The 21,959-nt window shown below is 34.6% G+C and overlaps 1 protein-coding gene across 1 annotated transcript in view; it reads left to right on the top strand.

Annotated features, from left to right (window-relative positions):
• The first annotated feature begins 440 nt into the window (after positions 1–440).
• The window catches only part of DPY19L2 (dpy-19 like 2), an 89,098-nt gene continuing 67,579 nt past the window's right edge, over positions 441–21,959 (top strand). Inside the window, exons 1-6 of the mRNA XM_068550038.1 lie at positions 441–822; positions 4,086–4,110; positions 5,468–5,555; positions 9,530–9,667; positions 16,601–16,721; positions 19,381–19,474. Coding sequence (XP_068406139.1) covers positions 441–822; positions 4,086–4,110; positions 5,468–5,555; positions 9,530–9,667; positions 16,601–16,721; positions 19,381–19,474 — 848 coding nt within the window. The remainder of the gene's footprint in view (positions 823–4,085; positions 4,111–5,467; positions 5,556–9,529; positions 9,668–16,600; positions 16,722–19,380; positions 19,475–21,959) is intronic.

The following is a 21,959-nucleotide window of genomic DNA, read 5'->3' as shown; positions in this document are numbered from 1 at the left end:
TAAAAATAACAAAGCTAAGCCTAAAGTCGAAGAAAGTTCCTCAGACTTGTCCACCAGCAGCGTAGGGCAGCGGTGAGCTGGGCGGCGCACGTGAGAGGATACGCGTGGGGAGACGCGCGTGGGGCGCTGCGCGGAGTCCGCTTACTTTGGGCTGTACACGTGGAGGCGCACGTGGGAGGATGCGCGCCGGGCTGCGCGCAGGGCCTGCGCACGTGGGGCTGCACGCGTGGGCGGCGCACCGGCCGCGCGGGGCAGCCTGGGCCTCACGCCGCCCTCCTTCCAGGTTTCGCGGTCGCCTTGACTACCCGGTGGCCGGCAACGGCGGCGGGGACTAGTCGTTGAGGCTGCGAGCCGAGCCAGACTTCTGCGGACCTCGCCCGAGTCGGCCGGGCCTGCGCCGGAGAGAGTACCAGCTCCATCCGAACAGGGACTATGAGAAAATGGTCGGGCAAACGAGGAATAAGCTCAAAGAAGCGGCCTCAGAGCCGTCGCACTCTCCCCGCTCCACGCAGTCTAGGCGGCGGCGGCGCCGGGCCACCGGAGCCGGGGAGCCGGAGTTGGACGAGGAGCCGAAGGAGGAGGTGAAAAAGCCGGAGCGGCCTTTGCCCGCATGCGGGGTGAACCTGCCAGGGGGCGCCCGGGAGTACTCGCCGCGGAGGACCCGAAACCTGAACGCGCAGAATTGCCTGCAAATGGAGGTGGTCGCAAGGACCGTTCTTCTCGGCCGCTTTCAATTCCTCAGCTGTTTCATGGAGCAGCTCCGCAACAAGATGCATGTATTGCGGAGATGTCAGTTCACGGGCAGGATGACCCTCGGCATAGGTGAGCAGAGTCGACCGGGGAAAGCCCTCGGCAGGAGCCCCGACGGCCCGAGGCCCAGCACTCCCGCGCGGTAGGCTCGCATCCGAGGGACTCGCGGGCCCTCTGAGCCTCGGGTTGGAAGTGGTTTTGGTGAATCTTGCAGATCAGTTTTACAAGCAAGTCTAGCAGCAATAATGGCGAGGTCCAATCTCTGGAAAATCGCTGACAAGAATTTCCAGCCCCCTTCTTTTAAAGTTCTTTTTAAGTTCTTTTAAAACATTTTCAAGGGTTTTCAGGAACAGTGATCACTTCATGTGTCACCAACAAAATGTCATCTTAAGGCAGCCATTTATCACAAGTTGTGAAAATGATAGGGTAGCTTTTTCGGGGGGAGAGGTCAGACATCTTTTTCTGCACCTTGAATAAAGCAAAATAAACTGTTGGTTATTTTAATGAGTTGAGAATCTTTAATAGCGGAAATAGAGTCACATTAGGCAATATACTTCCCCATGTTTTCCATTTATTTTCATCTTGCTGAGGAGCTTTGATGCTTAAATTTTCTTATTTAAGCACTTGGAAGATGTTTATTTGTATTTCTCATTTTCTATAGCTGAAGACGTAACTTAAATATTGCTGTTTCATTAAAATCAGTTTTGAGCCTAGTCTTTGGTCAGACTGGCTGCTGATGTGTATTGAAACATAGATAAATGTCTCTTAATGTAAGTTACTGTGATTTCTTTTCTATCATAAGTTGACTGCTGATGTTAATTAAAGTAGAATGAATGTCCACATTTGGGGTGTGTTGAAAATACTTGAGAAATAATAGATGGGGGTTCATATTTAGATTTTGTCAGATGTCTAATTATGGAAACAGATACATTCCACATCCAGAATCAACATGGTCTTGAATACAGAGGTGTTTTGCCCAAACACAAGCCCTGGTGCACCCATGACTGGCACATTGAAGGCACTCGGTCAATGTTGGGTGAAATGATGACTGAGTATATTAAGTGCTATGAGAGTTCAAAAGAGTGAACTAATACTGGAGGATGAGAAGTGGGAAATGAGATCAGATAAGACTTTTAGGAAAAGGTGGGATTTGAATTGTGACCAAAAGGCTGATATTTGGATGCATGAAGCAGAGAACAAGTTTAGAGGCCTATAGAACAGCATAATCAGAGTCATGGAAGTAAGAAAATATGAAAGCAGAGTAAGGGTACAAAAAGAAGAGGAAGTAGGAAGTTCAAAAGGTTGGTTGGGACCAGCCATGGAGAGTCAATTCAAGCCTAGGTTTAAGGCATTTGGACTTCATTCTGTAGGGAGGCACCGATTGATTCTTTTCTTTAGGAAAATAATTTTTTAATGAGGTGAAATGCATATAACATATAATTAACCATTTTTAAAGTGAACAATTTTGTGACATTTAGTACATTAACAATGTTGGCATTGAATGATTTTTAAATAGAGTGACATGCTCAGAAGCGTGCTTCAGAGAGTAATTTGACAGCATTGTGTAAAATGGACTGGATATGGACTGAGAAAAGAAGCAGAAAAAATAATTGGATGCTGGAATCCAGGCAATAGTGGTCTTAATGAGGGTAGCAACAGTAGGAATGGAGAAGAGAGGACAGAGGTGAAAGTTGATGGCAACAAATTGAGAGGAACTGGGTAGGTAGTGAGGTAGAAGAGGAAAAGAGTGTGAGGAGAGGGAGAGAGAACATTTGTTCAGGCATGAGGAGTGTAGATTTGGGAATTATCCATGTGGAAGTGAGTTGAAACGTTAAGATTGAGTGAGATTTCCAAGAGAGAAAAGAGGGCAAAGTAAAGCTATTTGGGAAAACACGTTATACTTAGTTTTAAGAGGTGAGAGGAGAAGGAAAACCAGATAGATAAGCATATAAAAACAAAATGGTCAGAAAGAGTTGGTATGATGGAAGATAACAGAGGAAGAAATCTAAGAATCTGGTCAAATGCTACAGAGAGATTGAAAAGCAGGAGAAGTGAAAGAGGCCATTGATGTTGATAACTAACTGATCATTGGTCATTTAAAAGAGTTATAGGAACTTAGAAGAAAGAAGTTGGCTAAGCATCTTGTCAGATAATGGCAGGGGGTGGAGGAGAGAATATTTCGTAGTTGGAAGGGCTACTACATCAAGAGAAGTGTTTTAAGGCCTAGGAAAATTAAAGGCTGAAGGGAAGAACCAAGGGGAGAGGGTGAGATTAAGGTTCCAAGAGACGGAATACTTGATAGTGCAGTCTTGGAGTAATTGGGAAGGATGAAATTAAAGGCACAAATTTGAGGTGCTAACTGTTGAAAAGAAGAGATGCTTTCTCTTCTGAGATGGTAGAGAATAGAAAAGCAAAGATTACTATGTAGAGAAATGTTGAAGTGGATATAAGAGACTTTGGGAGTGCTTGCATTAAATGATCTTTGTTTCAGTAAAGTATAAGGTTGGGTCACTATCAGAGGTGAGATTGACAGAGACAGGATACGGGGGCCCAGGAGACAGGCTTTTTATCACAACTTTGAAAGGAACTGTGATAAGCACTTATTTGCATTTACAGTATTGGCGTCATTACACCTTACCATTTTATCAGGTGTGGAATGTGGAGTATGAGGAGGGAGAGGCGCACAAATATTTTGAGGGTTTTTGGAAAGCTAGATGGACTTAGTAGGATATTTGATCTTTTCCTTAAATATCATTTTTAAGAGTAATTGTCTGGAGAATAAGAAAGAGGATACAAGTATAGTTGAATAGGGCATTCTCTGTGTATCTTAAGAGTTAATGAAACCTTACCAGAGGGGCATCTGTTTTGAGTTGAGAGGGAAGGTATAGGTTTAATTTTAAAGTGGTTCAGAGTATATTATGTATGTATTAGATAGAAAGTTAACATATGTAGCGAGTATATACTTTTTCTATAAAGACCCAAGTGGTAAATATTTTAAGCTTCACAGGCCACATATGGTCTCTGTTACCTGTTCTTCTTCCTTATTTTTATAACCCTTAAAAAATTTAACAAATATTTTTAGCTTGCAGACAATACAAAAACAGACGATGGGCCATAGTTTGCTGATCGTGGCATAAAACTAGTAAATCTGAGAAATACTGAAGAGTGGTAGGAATGAGCTCAGGATAGTAAGAATATGGAAAAAGAGCTGGAGAAGCATGATTGGGAACTTTCAACAGTGCAATGTTTGTTTTAAAAATTATTAAATAGTTGTTTTAAAGGTATGTTATAATGAAGCAGCTTTTAATGACTTTTTTCTTTTCTTCTTTTTCCAGCTGCCTTTGTGGCAATTTTGCACTGGTAAGATTAGTTTCAGTTTGAAATAAATGAAAACATTTGGATTAAAAATTGCCATTGCTGTTTGCATATAATAAAACAGTAACTGCTTGTTATGTGTATAGAACATCTGTATGTGCACCAGTTTACATATATATATATGTATATATATTACCTTTTTTAAAACCTCATGTGAAGCAACATTTATAAATGGATGCATTAGGGGAATAGTAACTTATGAATTAAAATATTTTTGCTTTATCAAAGGATTCACCACTATATTTCTTAAATATCTAGCTTTTATAGTGTACTTCTCATGTTTATTTCATGTAAAAAGCTTCCTCATTTTATAGTAATTGAGTGTTGTCAGTGACAAACTTAGAGATAAAGTTTTAGTAACACCTGTCAATTGGAAATCAGGTAGAAATGAAGATAAACACTCTGTGATGGTAATACAAATTAAATGAGCCTTTCAGTATGCGCACACCTGCACATAATTTTACACAAATGATATATTTGTAAAAACTATATGTAAAATAATAATATTTTTCCTCTGACATATCTTCATTTCTACCTGAGCTCAAGGATTTCTACTATTGGGAAGAATGGGATCTGCCCCACATCCTGTTGGGACAGGGCTCTTCTGATCATTATTCTGCAGGGAGATTTCGATGTTAGAACTAAGGCTGTAATGGTAAGAAACATTTCCTACAGCTGTTGGTACCGTGGCATGTGTCCTATGTGTAAATGAAGGTGAGTGAAAGATAGGGTTGCTATATGGAATTTTGATTTATTTTGTACTTCATTCGAAAGCATCTACTATGTAAATTAAGGATAGCATAATTGCTGACTATAACTTACTTGTCACATATGCTCATGTTTTCAGTACCTACAGCTGTTTTTTTAAGTTGCATTAATAAACTATCTCAAAGTACAGTCCTGTGTTCTTTGGCACTTTATGTAGTATTATTCTTATTTAAAAATTGCTTTAACCTAAAATAATTTTATTTAAAATTATATTCCAAAGCTTTTCAACAGTTAGAGGCATTCCCCAAACCTGGTACATTGGAAACACTTGTGAAACCTAACAGACAAAAACATGCTTCTGTTCTGATTTAGAGGCCTGGAGTGGGAGGAAGGGTGATGAGATCTGCAGGAGTTTTAGATATACAATTAAGATTAGGAACCAGGGAGTTAAGGAATTTCAGCTGTGTGCTAATAATGCTAGCTTATAAATGCCTAAAAATATACAAATTAGCAAGTTAAAAAATTATCTCAATATTTATTATAAAAATTTATTCTTTGTCTTTTTATGGCTTTCATACTTTGTTTATAATAGTTATTTTAGTGCTATTTTTGAAACATGTTATTTTTCTTCTAGGATACATTTAATAACGCTTTTTGAAAATGATCGTCATTTTTCTCACCTCTCATCCTTGGAACGGGAGATGACTTTTCGCACTGAAATGGTTAGGTTCTTTCTTCTAATGAATTCATTTGTAGTTTAAGAATAGTGAGACTATAAGGTGGAAATTTATTAGGAACTGAAATGAATTTTGGGTGAATTGCACTGTTTCTCAAGCTATAGCCTATAGGTTTATTTTGTTTTATTTTTGCTGTTTTTAAAAAAAATTTTATCGGAATATAGTTGATTTACAACGTTGTGTTAGTTTCAGGTGTACAGCAAACTGATTCAGTTATATGTATACATATATTCATTCTTTTTGAGATTCTTTACCCATGTAGATTATTACAGAATATGAGTAGAGTTCTCTGTGCTATACAGTAGGTCCTTGTTGGTTATCTATTTTATGTATAGTAATGTGTGTATGTTAATCCCAGGTTCCTAGTTTATCTCTCCCCACCCACGTTTCCCCTTAGGTAGCCATAGGTTTGTTTTTGAAATCTGGCCTGTAGGTTTATTATTTAAATAAAGTGTTTTAGTCCTCACACCATAAACAAAAATAAACTCAAAATGGATTAAAGACCTAAATGTAAGACCTGAAACCATAAAACTAGAAGAGAACATAGGCAGAACACTCTTTGACATAAATTGTAGCAATATGTTTTTTGGATCTGTCTCCTAAGGCAAAAGAAATAAAAGTAAAAATAAATAGAGTCTAGTTAAACCTAAAATCTTTTTCAAAGCAAAGGAAACCATCCACAAAATTTAAAGACAAGCTACTGAATGGGAGAAAATACTTGCAAATGCTATGACTGGTAAGGGGTTAATATCCAAAATACATAAACAACTCATACAACTCAATATAAAAGAAAAAGTTAAAAAAATTGACAGAAGACCTGAATAGACATTTTCCAAAGAAGACATACAGATGGCTAACAGGTGCATGAAAAGATGCTCAACATCACTAATTATTAGAGAAGTGCAAATCAAAACCACAATGAGATATCACCTCACACCTGTCAGAATGGCTGCCATCAAAAAGTCTACAAATAACAAATGTTGCTGAAGATGTGGAGAAAATGGAACCCTTGTACACTGTTGGTGGGAATGTAAATCAGTGCAGCCATTATGGAGATCCCTCAAAAACTAAAAATAGAACTACCATATGATCCGGCAATTCCACTCCTGGGCACATATCCAAAAAAAACCAAAAATACTGATTTGAAAAGATACATGCACCCCAATGTTCGTGGCAGCATTATTTACAATAGCCAAGATATGGAAGCAACCCAAGTGTCCATCAACAGATGAATAGATAAAGAAGATGTAATATATATCTATATATATATATATATATGCAATGGGATATTAACCATAAAAATAATGAAATTCTGCCATTTGCAACAACGTGGGTAGTCCGAGAGAGTATTACGCTTAGTGAAATAAGTCAGAGAAAGACAAATACTCTATTTTATCACTTATATATGAAATCTAAAAAATAAAACATATATAACAAAAAAAGTGTTTCAGGATTCTTTTTCTTTTACCTCATTCTCCTCCTCTCCTAAGGCAGACTCCTTTTGAAGATAATAAAGATCAATTATAATAGCTGAGGAAGAAGGAAAACAAAGACAAGGTTTAAGAAGTGATACAGGGCTACCAAAATGATCAGAAATTGCTTTCTCTTACGGTGGAGTTGGGAGATCCCATGTTTTATCTGGCTCTTTAAATTTTTTTTTAGCTCTCTTGATTTCAAGATAATTTCTTTTAAGAGACAACTTTTGATATAATGCTTTCTGTTTTTTTGACACCTAACCTATAAAATGGAGATAATGCTATCTACCATATGTATTTCACATAATTGTTATGGGGGTTAAATGGGAAAAAGAATGCCAGAATTGCAGAAATTTACAATTAAGAGAGACCAGGACTGTCTTCCAGATCAGCTAGTTAGGGGCCAAGAGAAGAATTGAAACTGGCTCTCCTGACTGTTTAGCCACTACTTTTGTTTTTTGGTTTTAATTGTGGCTAAATTAAAATAAAAAATTTTAATTAAAAAAATTAGAAAAATTTACCATTTCAACTATTTTAAAGTATACAGTTCTGTGGCATTAAATACACTTACGTTGTTATGCAACCATCACCACCATCCATCTCCAGAACTTTATTATCCCAAACAGACTGTACCTGCTGAACACTTAACTCCGCACTCACACTCACTCCTTACCTAGCTGCTTGGTGACCTCTATTCTACTTCCTGTCTCTCTAAATTTGCCTACTCTAGGTATCTCAGCCATTGCTTTTTAAGTCTCACCGTATAGCCACTTAAAGCTTTGAAGAACTGAGTGTGTTAGCATTTGTATGGCATTTGAATTTTTATTATAGGTATTTCCAAAGACAGGATATAAAATATTATTAAATAAAGAGCATAGCTGTGGCAGAGTCTGGGCTTTGATGACAGATCACTAGATTCAGATAGCAGTTCTGTGCTTTCTTGCGTAATGGCTAGTAAGTTGACTTTGATTCTCAGTCTCATCTGTTAACTGGAAATAATGCCAGCCTTACAGGGTTTTATTGAAAATGAAGGAAGACGAAAATGAATGAAGCACATAGCACAGTACCTGGCCCCAAAATAATAACTGTTATTAATAAAAATTTATGTTTTCTATTTAAGTATAGACATGCATATTAAATATCTTTTCATTGTAGTATTGCCTTGTTTCTCTCATAAGCAAAAGGGAAAATCCTTATATGAACTTATTTTACTAATCAAAATTATGAGTAAATGCTTTTCCAGACATCAGCTAAAACAGATCTTTAATTTTTTTATACTTTTTTAAAAAATAAATTTATTTTATTTATTTTTATTTTTGGCTGTGTTGGGTCTTCATTGCTGCGCGCGGGCTTTCTCTAGTTGCAGCAAGCGGGTGCTACTCTTCGTTACCGTGCATGGGCTTCTCATTGCGGTGGCTTCTCTTGTTGTGGAGCACGGGCTCTAGGCGCCCAGGCTTAAGTAGTTGTGGCTCATGGGCTGTAGAGCGCAGGCTCAGTAGTTGTGGCGCACGGGCTTAGTTGCTCCGTGGCATGTAGGATCTTCCTGGACCAGGGTTCGAACCCGTGTCCCCTGCATTGGCAGGCAGATTCTTAACCACTGCGCCACCAGGGAAGCCCCCTAGATCTTTAATTTTAATAGTCACTATTGTTGCTTAGTCTATCAAAAATAAAGTACCTATAGTTGTATGAAGCAGGAATGAGTGTAGGGTTGAAAATTGCTTTTAATGTTTTTTGAGGGAGCGTGTATTACCAACTATGTGGCCCTTTATTTTTTAGGAAGGAAAGCAGGAAATTGATGAAGTAATGTGAAACAACATGCTTTTGTTAATCTTTGGAATTTAACTAAACAGCACTTTTAGTAGCCTAATAAAATCATTATTCCACATGCTGGAATACACTAAAGTAATCCTTTTTTCAGGACACAGCATTTGTGTCATGAACAATAATCAGTTCACATTTAGTTAGCTTTCACTTTGTGCAGAGCCAATAGATGGAACTAGGAAGTAAGATGAAAGCACAAAGTTCCATCTAATGCTCTTGTGGTCACTTATTTCTTAAGAGTTGGAGAAAAAGAAGTAATTTTCTCTATGCAAAGTTCTACATGTACAAGGACATGAAGTCATCTCTGTGCCAAAATCATCAGATCTCAACCTCCAGGCATCTCATAATGTGGGGGTAAAATCAGGCTTGGTAAAATTAAAAATATATTGTTTACATATTTTAAGGTGTGGTTGGAAAAGCTCCTTAAAATGTTTAACCATCCCTTTAACTCTTTTTCAAACCTACAGAAAATATGAAAGAATAGTATAGTGATAACCTGAAAATTTATGCCTTTTTTGCATCCAAGAATGCACTAGCGAGGAGAAATTAGGTAGTCTTGTTATCTATCCTTTTCTTTTTTTCAGAGTAAATTGTTCTAAAAAGAGTTATAAAAATAAATATTTTCAAATTTTACTTACATTGACAATTTGTACTTTTTTAAAGGGACTTTATTATTCCTACTTCAAAACCATTATTGAAGCACCTTCATTTTTGGAAGGACTGTGGATGATTATGAATGACAGGCTCACTGAATATCCCCTTGTAATTAATACAGTGAAACGCTTCCATCTTTATCCAGAGGTAAGCAATATTTGGGGACAAAAATTTGTAGAGGGATTCTTCTTTATCAGATAAAAATAGTAAGCACAATGATATTATAGGAAGGAGGGGATTTTAGAGTCTATTGATTGTATGTGTCCTTACAGTTGAGCAGTGTATCAAAAGTTCCTCTCCTAAATTTAAAAACCCCAGAAATTATGCTCACATGAACTTAAAGAATAGAACCTTGGTATGGAATTAATGACCAGCGTAATAGGCCAAATGGGAAGGAGCCAAGAAGGATTCTCGATGGAGATGGTCTGTTGGCTTTATTTTTTTTTTAAACCTCAATCTATTATTTTCTAATTCTAGCATAAATATATCTTGTTAAATTCCTCTTCTTTTCCCCAAGCAAGTCTCGGTGAAAAGCAGTACATGGCTACTGCAATATTTACAAAGACCATATATTACAAAACATCAGCAGAGAAAACGTTATGGGAAGATATTATTGAAGCATTCTTTAATCAGTGTTCATCAAATTACCTCCTTGTTTTTATAAAATGCAATAAATGAATGATTTGATGAAAAGTAATGTCAGGGCAAAAGCAAAATAGATACAAATATAAGTACAATAGATTCTTTTTAAAAAATTTTTATTGGAGTATAGTTGCTTTATAATGTTGTATTAGTTACTACTGTACAGCAAAGTGAATCAGCTATACGTATACATGTATCCCTTCTTTTTTGGATTTCCTTCCCATTTAGGTCACCACATAGCACTGAGTAGAGTTCCCTGTGCTATACAGTAGGTTCTCATTAGTTATCTATTTTATACATAGTATCAATAGTATATATGTCAGTCCCAATCTCCCAATTCATCCCACCCACCCTTTCCCCCCTTGGTCTCCATACATTTGTTCTCTACATCTGTGTCTCTTTTTCTGCTTTGTAAATAAGATTGTCTATACCAATATTTTCAGATTCCACATATATGCATTAATATACAATATTCGTTTTTCTCTCTCTGACTTGCTTCACTCTGTATGACAGTCTCTAGGTCCATCCATGTCTCTACAAATGACCCAATTTCGTTCCTTTTTATGGCTGAGTAATATTCCATTGTGCATATGTACAACATCTTCTTTATCCATTCATCTTTCGATGGACACCTAGGTTGCTTCCATGTCCTGGCTATTGTAAATAGTGCTGCAGTGAACATCGTGGTGCATGACTCTTTTTGAATTACGGTTTTCTCAGGGTATATGCCCAGTAGTGGGATTGCTGGGTCATATGGTAGTTCTATTTTTAGTTCTTTAAGGAACCTCCATACTGTTCTCCATAGTGGCTGTATCAATTTACATTCCCACCAACTGTGCAAGAGGGTTCCCTTTTCTCCACACCTTCTCCAGCATTTATGGTTTGTAGATTTTTTCATGATGGCCATTCTGACCAGTGTGAGGTGATATCTCATTGTAGTTTTGATTTGCATTTTCTAATAATTAGTGATGTTGAGCATTTTTTCATATGTTTGTTGGCCATCTGTATGTCTTCTTTGGAGAAATGTCTATTTAGGCCTCCAGCCCATTTTTTTGATTGGGTTGTTTGTTTCTTAATATTGAGCTGCATGAGCTGTTTGTGTATTTTGGAGATCAATCCTTTGTCAGTTGCATCTGTTGGCTTTAGAGACCGTGTGGATGGGCATACTGATCACATGAAGGGACAGTGACAGGAACGAGTAGAATAGTGACCTTGGGGATACATTAATAAGGCAAGATTTATTTAGTTATATAGCTAGAAATCTATGAATACTTCCCAATACTAAAAAAAGTATGAATTTTATGATAGTCTTCAAATTCTAGAAATCGGAAAAAGGAAGAAAAAATATAGTAGATTCAGTTTGTGAACTCTGAAGGTAAATGCTGACTTGACAACATGGTAAGAACTACTTTTGAGTTATCTCAGAATCCAGCAGATTAGTTAAAAAGTCTTTTTATTTCTTTCTTCATATTTTATAGCTTTTAAAAATTATTATTATTTTGATTTTAAAATGTTTAAAATTGCAGAAGCTAGAGAATAATGTGCAAATATGTGTGGTCAACCACCTACAATAAATAAATGCTATTCTTTTATCGTTTTTGCTTCTGATATTTTAAAATAAATAAAGCATTATAAATACAGTTAAAGTCATCTTTGTTCTGCTTCCCAGTTAAGTTTGTTCCTTTCCCATTCTCACAAGCATCATTATTGTGAATTTGATGTGTATATCTATCCAGTTCTTTTTTCAAGGATTGTTTTATGTGTTTTTGTAATTTCACATAAGTGTTCTCATACTGAACATATCACTCTACAACTTTTTCCTCAATATTTTATTTTGGAATTTTTGAAAATGTATGTACATGTTTATTTTTCTCTAATTTTAACCATTTTATGAATTCCAAAATTAATTGTGTATTTCCCTATTATGGATATTAAATTATTTCCAGTTTTTAAATTACAGATGTAAACCATATAATCCAGCAATTGTACTCCAGGACATTTATCCCAGAGAAATTAAAATTTATGTTCGCACAAAAACCTATACACGTTTATTGTAGCTTTATACATTGTAGCACAAAACTGCAAACAACACAGATGTCCTTTGACATGTGAATGGTTAAAGAAGCTGTGGTACATTCATACCAGGAATACAATTCAGCAATAAAAAAGGAATAAACCATAAGAAACTGCCAAACTATTTTCCAGAGTGGTTACGCAATTTTACATTTCTACCAGGAATGTATAAGTGATTCACTTTCTCCACAAGGTCTCCAGCATTTGGTGTTGTCACTACTTTTTATTTTAACCATTCTGATTTATCAGAATGTAGTGATTTATCATCATAGTTTTAATGTGCATTTCCCTAATGACTAATGTTGTTGAACACCCCTTTTTTTTTTGTTTATTAGCTATCTGTATACCCTCTTCAGTGAAATGTGTCTTCATGTCTTTTGCTAATTTTCTAATTGGGTTTTTTTTTTTTTTTAATGTTGAATCTTAGGATGTTCTTTATATATTCTAGGTACTACTTCTTTGCCAGGTATGTGGTTTGCAAATATTTTCTCCCAGTCTATACCTTGTTTTTTCATCCTCTTAAGTAGAGTCTTTTGCATAAGAAAATTTTAAAATTTTAATGGAGTCCAGTTTAGCAATTTTTCTTCTTGTGGATTGTGCTTTTGGTGTCAAGTCTAAGAATTCTTTGCCTAGCCCTAGATGCTAAATATTTTGTTTTTTTCTAAAAGCAATTAGAATTCTATCTGTGATCCATTTCATTTTGAATTAATTTCTTTATGTGATGTGAGACGTGAGACTTGGGTAAAGGTTATGTTGTTGTTGTTTTTTACCTATAGATGTCCAATAGTTTCCACACCAGTTGTTGAAAGGGCTATCTTTTCTTCATTGAATTGCTTTTGCACCTATGTGACAATAAATTAGGCATATTTCTATGGGTTTATTTCTGTGTTCCCTGCTCTCTTCCATTGATTTATGTGTCTGTCCCTCTGTCAGTACCATATAGTCTTGATTAATGTACCTATACAGTAAGTCTTGGATTAGGTAAACTGATTTCTGTCACTTCATTCTTTTTCAAAATTGGTTTAGCTAGTTCATGTGCCTTTTAATGTGTATTTAACAAGAATGTTTTCTATATCTAATTCTATTGATACTTTGATAAGAATTACATTAAACATGTAAATAAATTTGAGGCGAATTGACCTCTTCGCTATTGAGTCCTCTAATTCATGAACATGGTATGTCGCTTGTTTATTTAGGTATTCTTTGGTTTCTTTCAAAAGCATTGTGTAGTTTTCAGCATACAAGTCTTGTATGTGTTTTGATAAATATACACCTAAATATTTCATGTTTTTTTAAATGATGATAAAGGAGATTGTATTTTTAATATTGATGCCCATATGTTCATTGCTACATGGAAATACAGTTGATTTTTTTGGTATGTTTAACTTTTACCCTGCAATCTTGCTGAATTCACTTATTAGTTCTAGGAGTATTTTTTTTTTTTATGCATATGTTGGGATTTTCTACATAGTGAGTCATTTAATATGCAAATAGAGTATTATTTTTTTCTTTTAATCTGTATGTCTATTATTTCTCTTATTTACCTTATTGCAGTGGCTAGAACTTTCAGTACTACGTTTATTAAGACTGGTGAATATGGACATCCAGGCCTCATTCTTGGTCTTAGGGAGAAAGCATTCAGTCTCTAACCATTAAGTATAAAGTTAGCTGTAAGTTTTTTTGCACATGACCTTTATAAGATTGAGGTAGTTCCTCTCTTATTCCTAGTTTTTTTCTGTAAGTTCTTATCAGAATGGGTATTGAATTTTTTCTAATGCTTTTTCTGCACCAATTGATATGATCATGGAATTTATCTTCTTTGTTCCATTAATATGATGGAGTACATTCATTTTTTCATACTGAAATAGTCTTGCATCCTGGAATAAACCCCATCTGATCATGTCATATAATTATTTTTATATATTGCTGAAATCCATTTGCTATTATTTTGTTAGGGCTTGTTACGTCTGTCTTTATAAGGGATATTAGTATGTGGTTTAATTTTTTGGTACTTTCTTCGTTGGTTTCAGTATCAAGTATCAAAGTATCTTTAACTCCAAACCTGAGAAAATAAGGCAAAGGGTAAGTCCAGGGAACCTATTACCATGTCATTCCTTGGGCCCTGACATTCCTATCTAGTTTGCCTTCTTTCCTCTACCTTTCAGGGTCTTCTTGTGTTTGATTTATATTATTCTCAGGAGTTCTAGTTGTACTTGTAGGAATAGGAAATTTACATTATTTAAATATTGACCTTTGTTTCATTTTCATTTAGTTTAAGTGATTTTCTAATTTCCCATGTGATTTCTCCTTTGATCCATTGGATACTTAAATATTGTTACTTAATTACAAAGTACTTATGGGTTTCCCAAATTTCTTTCTTTTTTTTTTTTTTTAATTTCTATAAGTACTTTTCAATGTAATTTGTAGTAGTAACAATTGTATAGTATAGACCTACCTAAGATCTAAGATGAAAGAAGCGGTTTTCTGCAGCAGCTTTCTCTATATCCCAACTTACTTTTCAAAAGCAGTCTGACCTTATTCCCTCTAATGATTATCTGTCTAATTCTAGTGTAAATGGAAAAATCAAAAAGAAAAAAAACCTATTTGTTGAATCTTCAACTTTAGTTAACGTTGACTTACTCTGTGTATATAAGATAAGGACTTAGCTTATTAGACTAGGCCCATTTTTTCCAGTGTTTGATAAGTATTATTTTTAGTTTTGGGTTATTTTTGGAACTTTATGTCATTACATCTCTGTTTCTTGTTCCACTAGTTTCCAACAGTATGGTCTCTAAAACATTAGCTAATTTTTTTCTTTTTACTTATTAAAAATATTTATTGAATAATTTGCACAGTTTTCAGCTTCTTTGATGCTTTGAACAAGTAATCATGGTAATGTAGTTCATTTGTTTTTAAAACTTGAAAGCATGTAAATGACAGGCAACAAGGACTCGTCCAGTCTTATTTTCATATTGCATAGATACAATATGCAGATTTACATTTGCTTGAGACCTTATATAGTACTTAAGTGTTGAAGTAAATGTCCATACTTTGTGTTCACAAGGAGATTAATTTCTCTTCTAAAGATGAGATTAATTTCTCATCTAAAAGTGTAAGTTTGAAACAATGTATTTTGAAAAGACAAAAGCATTTAAAGCTTACTATATGCCAGTACTTATATATATAAGCTCTAATCTCCCATCACTCTTGTAAGATGGTTATTATTGATATTAACCTCATTTTACAGATGAGGTGGCTGAGGTTCAGAGGCTGAAGGATTACTTCACACCATAGAAACCATACCTTGCAGAGTCAGAATCATTTGTTCTATTTTGACTTCAAAGTCATGCTTTTCTACCATATTAAACGACATCTCAGAAAGGAGTATAATTCTAGAATTTGCACATACATTTGATGTGGAAATTTTTTGTACATGTATGAAAAATACACAAGAATAGAAGTTATAAATTTAAGCAGAATGTCAGTCTTATAAAATTAAGTGATAAAATAGTAAATAATATTATTTATGAAAAGATGTTTATGACATTGCTTAGTGATGTATATTACATTAACATCTTATAATATATAATATTACATAATGAATAACTCTAGCTACATGTTTTTTATGCCTAGGGAGAGACTGGAAGGATGATCACCAAAATAGTAAAAGTAGTTCTAGGTTATTTTTAGTTTCCCTTTGAACTCCTCTTTACTTTTTTTAACTTCTTTCCCCAATGATTTTGCATTATTTTTCCCAAATCTATAAAATTATTTATTAAAAAATCTCCCAGGCATGAGCATTTTGTCTGTAATTTTTTTGTCGCTATTTTCCCTTGTCTTTAAACTTTTTAAAGTAGATTTCAGGTTGGGAAGTACTGGTTAATTAAATCTGCTTGGTCAGAGTTTTAATGGGCACAGGAGCTATTGTTCCATGTGCAGTTGGTTTTATAGACTATGAGTTGGTTTTTAGACTATGAAGAAAATAAGTTCAAGGACCTAAGGGAAATGTTATGAAATACTTCTGTAAATCTTTATATTTTGCTATTAATTATCATAATTATGTACTTCATGCTTGATTTTACAGCTACTATTAATTATGTTAGAGTTGATTACAAGAGTATATTACAGAGATGTCGATCACAACATAAATTTTGTAGATGTGCATTACTCAGTAATACATAACTTTAGTTGATAGTGTGTGTGTATAAAATTTTAAATGACTGTTTCCCACATGAAATGATTTAAATAAATTCATCAAAGTTTATAATGTTAAAGGCAACCATCATAAAATGGTATTTTGGAAAAATTATGATTAAGAAGATATTGAATTTTTCTTTATTATCTTTTTGATTTTATCTTTTGTAGGTGATTATAGCCTTCTGGTATCGCATATTTGTGGGAATAATGAATTTATTTGGGCTGGAAACAAAGACCTGCTGGAATGTGACCAGAGTAGAACCTCTAAATGAAGTTCAAAGCTGTGAAGGCATGTTTCTTCCTAAAATGCTGTTGTATTGTCATTAATGTTTACATAAACATTTTATAATGTTATGACTCACTTTAAGAATTATTATAAACTACTGTGATTTTTTTTCTTTAAAAACAGTCTAGAACTGATTCACCTAAAAGTGTATTTACCCTTTAATTTTCTGAGAAGGCAATGTACTTGCTAATAAGAGTATTAATTTGGAATTTAATTTGAGTATTAATATACTCCAGTGTAAGACCATATTGATTATAAGTCATTCCTCCATTTCAGAAGGTACAAAAAAAGCTTTGGGGTGGCTTGAATATATAAATTTGGAGGATGTAGATTAAATAGTCACAGTTCTACCTGTAATAGTTAACATAAATAGTTAATGTAAAAATTTAGTTATGCATAAATATTTAAAAATCAGATATATAATAGATTACTTTAGAAATTCTGCTGTTTTTGTGCTCTAACAGTCCATGAATAGTTCTAATCAAACTCTTCATATACATCTTCTACGTCAGTATCTTTGTCAAAGAACTGCTTTTCGAATCATCTAACAGTTTTCCAGGATCTGTAATTGTCACTTCCATTTAAGATGTTTGCAATTTAGCACTGTTACAATCTTAGCATGATGCTGTTCCTTGAAACTCTTATTTGAAATCACATGTATCTACTTGCATAACACAGTTGTTTTTTCTTTATTTCTTCATATTCTCTAGAACATTATGTTTTATAAATATATTTTTGTTGACTTGTGTACAGTAACATTCAGTTCTCAGAATATATCCTAAATTTGTATTTCCATGTTTCCCTTACATTTTTACTGATTCCCTCAGATGGTCTTTATAACCATGGTCTAAAACAGCATTGGTAGAAGATATTTGAGGGCAATTAGACTTTTTTTTTTTTTTTTGTACAAACTAAAGGAATTGAGAGACTGCCTCAACCAGCTTAGAAGGTATAAACTTTTCTGAGGGATGGGAAAAAATCACTTTATATATGTACATATATGGTATTTATTAAGTTGCCACTAAGTGATAGGTTAGTGTTGGCACTTGGGACCCCAAGATAAACTGGGTAAACATGGGGCCTTACCCTCATAGAGTTTGCAACATAAGAGGGATGTTAGCGGTTACAACTGTGGTGGATGTTACAAATAGGAAAATAAGATTGCTGGGGTTAGAAGAAGTGTTTCAAGAATAGGAACCAGCATTTTCCAAAGTCCTGAGGCAAGGGAGAACTGAAAGAAAGCTAGACTTCCTAGAGCAGAGAGATAGAGAAGAAAACATGGTGTGAAATGATGCTTAGAATGTAAGCAAGGGTCCGACAATGAAGGACCATTTACTAGTTAAGGATTTTATGTGTATTCATTGAAGAATTTTGACAGATTTTTATTTTCAAAACACAATTTCGGCAGTTACATGGAAAAGACACTAGTAAAGGACAAAAGTGAATTCAGTGAGGCCAGGTAGGAAACTGTTTTCCTTTCAGCAAGTGATTGCAGGAAAGGTAACTGGAAAATGAATGGATTTGAGAGATAGCTGGAAGGAGAAACAAGATTTGGTAATTGTTTGATAGGGAAGGGGAAGGAGAATGAATTTATGTAACACTGTTGGGTTTCTGGCTTAATTGAGTCCCTCCATTCAAAGTGGTAAGAAACATTTTTAAAAAGTAGCAGGTTTGAATTGCTATTAATTCGAGGTACCTGAGAGACCCCAAAGTGTAGATGTCAAGTGGCTACCTGCATATACATATCTACAGGAATAAGAAGAAAGTTCTCATCTGAAGGTAGACTTGGAGTCATCTGTATATAGATGATAATTGGAACCATGGAAGTGGAAGAATTTCCTTAAGGAGAATATGCAGACTGAGAAAAGAAGAAGGTATATGACAGAGCCTAAGGTGGTCCAACATTGAAGGGGGGTGTGTAAAAGGATGAGAAGTTACTAGGACAGACTGAAAAGGAATGATCAGAGAAGAAGAAATCACAAAGGCCAGCCTTTAGATCCTGGCTCCACCAGTTATAGCTAAATAACTTTTGGCAAGTTACTTAAGTTTTCTGTGTTGTTTTCTCAACCATTAAAAAACGTATTTTCATACCAAGTAATTTCAAAGATTTGTTCTGAGTATTATGTGAGATGATGATTACAAAGTACCTAGTAGATTATGTGTGTGTGTTAATATATTATATATATATGTATTGTCTTATACCCAGGATATATTAAGTATTAAGGTCCTGGCTATACATGATAATGGATCAATTTATCCCATACAGACTAAAGCTGCTCCTTGAAGTCAGGGGCCGTATTTTGCTCATGCTAGAGCCTAGCAGAAGATAAAATTAATGCAATGGATTTTCGCTTGTAATTTATCAAATGGCTCTACAGACAGTTCTAGATACGGAACAATAGCAGCATCACCTAAATAAAATGAAGCACCAACTAATCATTACACTATAACAACACTTCAATAGGGAAAAGTATAAATGTAACTAATAATGCCTCATGGATGGGGAAAGTACTAATGTAACTATTAAATAGAGCAGCAGTCTGAGCAGCAAAGCTTTCAGCAAATTCATGAGCTCTTGATTACAAAGCACTGAGATAATTATGCCCAATTGCTGTATAGTAATTTATTCATTAAATACCGAATAATCTGTGTCTTTTTAAAGGATTGGGAGACCCTGCTTGCTTTTATGTTGGTGTGATTTTTATTTTAAATGGAATAATGATGGGATTGTTCTTCATATATGGTGCATACTTGAGGTAAGACTACTGTATTAAAAGATCTTTCAGTGGAATAATAAGGACTTTCTGACGTTTGTTGATTAAATTAAAAGGATAAATAACAAGATTAATGGACAATATCTTAAAGGCCCCTCTTTTATCCTTATGGGGTTATTTTTTAAGCTAATTAAGATTCCTTAACGAAGATTTTAATGAAAATACCTCTAGATCATGTGTAAAATTATTATAACATTAGAGGGGATCATTGGTTGGCATTAGTAGCAAAGTATTAATATTTCTAATTTTCATCTCTGTTCATGTGAAATTAGGAAAGCAATAAAAGAAATTGTATATCACTTGTAGCAGACACTTACATTTGATAGCCTGTCTTTCTTGATAACAACACCACAATTTTGTTTGGGGTAGCAGGGTGCCCAATTTCAGGTGATAGGTTGAAGTTAACTATGACAATCATGTATTCTGCTTCCCACTCTCCATTGCATGTTGGGAGAGCCATATGAACTAGCTTTTCTGGTGAAAAAGAAGGTGAAATCAGACTTGGTTACTCCAGGAAAGCATTTGCCTTTCGAACAAAAGGTTAGATTCAGCTGCCCCTTTTCTGTTATCTTCCTGCTTTTACCTGGATGTGATACGTGGAGCTATTGCAGTCATTTTGTGATCATGAGGGAAAGGCCATAAACATAGCACATATGTCTGCCTTAACATCCTTCTGCTGCTGAACCAATGCCAACAGACACTTATCTTTTATTTTCTTGTTGAATGATACAATAAGCATCCATATTATTTAAGACACTTTTGTCAGATTTTGTTTCTGACAACAGAATACATTTTTAACTGAATCATCAGATTTCTTTACAATGTTATTCTTGAACTGCACAACATTAAAAGTGAAAAATCTAGATTTAATCTTTCAACAATTACTGAGTTTTCATAAGGTTTATGTTTCTATAGAGATTAATATATATATACCCCTTGTGTTTGGAAGTTTTCAGCATAAAAATCCTAGCACAGAATCAGTGAAAAATTGTGATCTTGATAAAATTTGTTGACCTTGATAAGCTGATTTTAAAATTATTCAGAAATGCACAGGGCCTAAAATAGTTGAGACAATCCTGAAGAAAATGTGAGAACTTACTTCATTAATTATTTCTGTATTATAAAGCTAATGTAAATAAGACAATGTGATATTGGCATAGAGATAGACAAATAGATCACTGGAATAAAGTAGAACCCAGAAGCAGAAATGTACATTGATATACACTTGGTATATGACAAAGTGGATATTACAGATCAGTGGGTAAGGATAGGCTTCTCAATAAATGGTGCTGAAATAATGGGGAGATCATATGGAACACAGCAGAGTCAGAACTTATGAAAAACAAATCCTAGTTGGATTAAAAACTCAAATGTGATAGACAAAGTTATAAAATGTTTAAAATGTTATATAGAAGATTATCATCAGTAACTTGGGGGTAAGAAAGGATTTCTTAAACAAGGTACAAAAGTCCAGCCGTGAAGAAAAAAACTGATAAATTTGATGAAAAGAATTTAAGTTCCTCAAGATATAATAGAATGAAAAGATAAGCCACAAGCTGGGAAAAGATACTGCAAAGCATGTACGCAATGTGGTATCCAGACTTGCATTCATTAATTTGACAAATATTTTTTGAATGCCTACTGTGACTGGGAGCAGTATTCTAGGTGCTAGGAAAACAAAACAAAACAAACAATCCCTGTCCTCATGGAATTTATATTCTAGGGGATAGACAAAGACTAAGAAGACAGACCACCCAATTGAAAATTGGACAAAATATTTATGAATAGACATTTCCCAGAAGAATTCCAGATTGCCAATAAACATATGTAAAATTGACCACCATCATTAATTATGGGGAAAATACTAATTTAAACCACAATGAGATACCATTTCACACCTACTAGATTGACAAAGGCAACTTTTAACCCTGGTGGGTGGATATATAAGTTAGTACAGCTGTTTTGGAAAAACAGTGTGCATTATCTAGTAATAGTAGATACCTTATAACTCAGCAATTCCAACTTAAAGTAAATATGCCCTAAGAAGCTCTTTTATGTACACCAGAAAATATATACAAGAACATAGCAGCATTGTTTGTAGTAGCTCCAAACTAGAAACAAATGTCCATCAGCAGAGAAGTGTACACATTGTAGGTTTATTAATACAGTGAAATACTGTACAACAATGATAATGAACTAAAGCTGCAAACGTCAACATGGAAAAATCTTACAAATATAATGTTGAATGGATCAAGGCATGCACAAAATTAAAAAATACTGCATACTTATATTTGTATAAAGTTTAAACACAGATTAAATGATAGTATGATATGTATATAGAAGCAGTTATATTGGTAATCACAAAACTCAGGATAGTGGCTGTCTTAAGGGGTGGCAAGTGAGGTCTCAGGGTGTGATCAATTTTCTGTTTCAATGATATATGGTAGATACAAGAATATCCACTTTA

This window comes from Eschrichtius robustus, chromosome 8 (genome assembly GCF_028021215.1).
Source record: "Eschrichtius robustus isolate mEscRob2 chromosome 8, mEscRob2.pri, whole genome shotgun sequence".
NCBI classification, from domain to species: domain Eukaryota; kingdom Metazoa; phylum Chordata; class Mammalia; order Artiodactyla; family Eschrichtiidae; genus Eschrichtius; species Eschrichtius robustus.
This window is presented reverse-complemented; position numbering and strand designations above follow the sequence as displayed.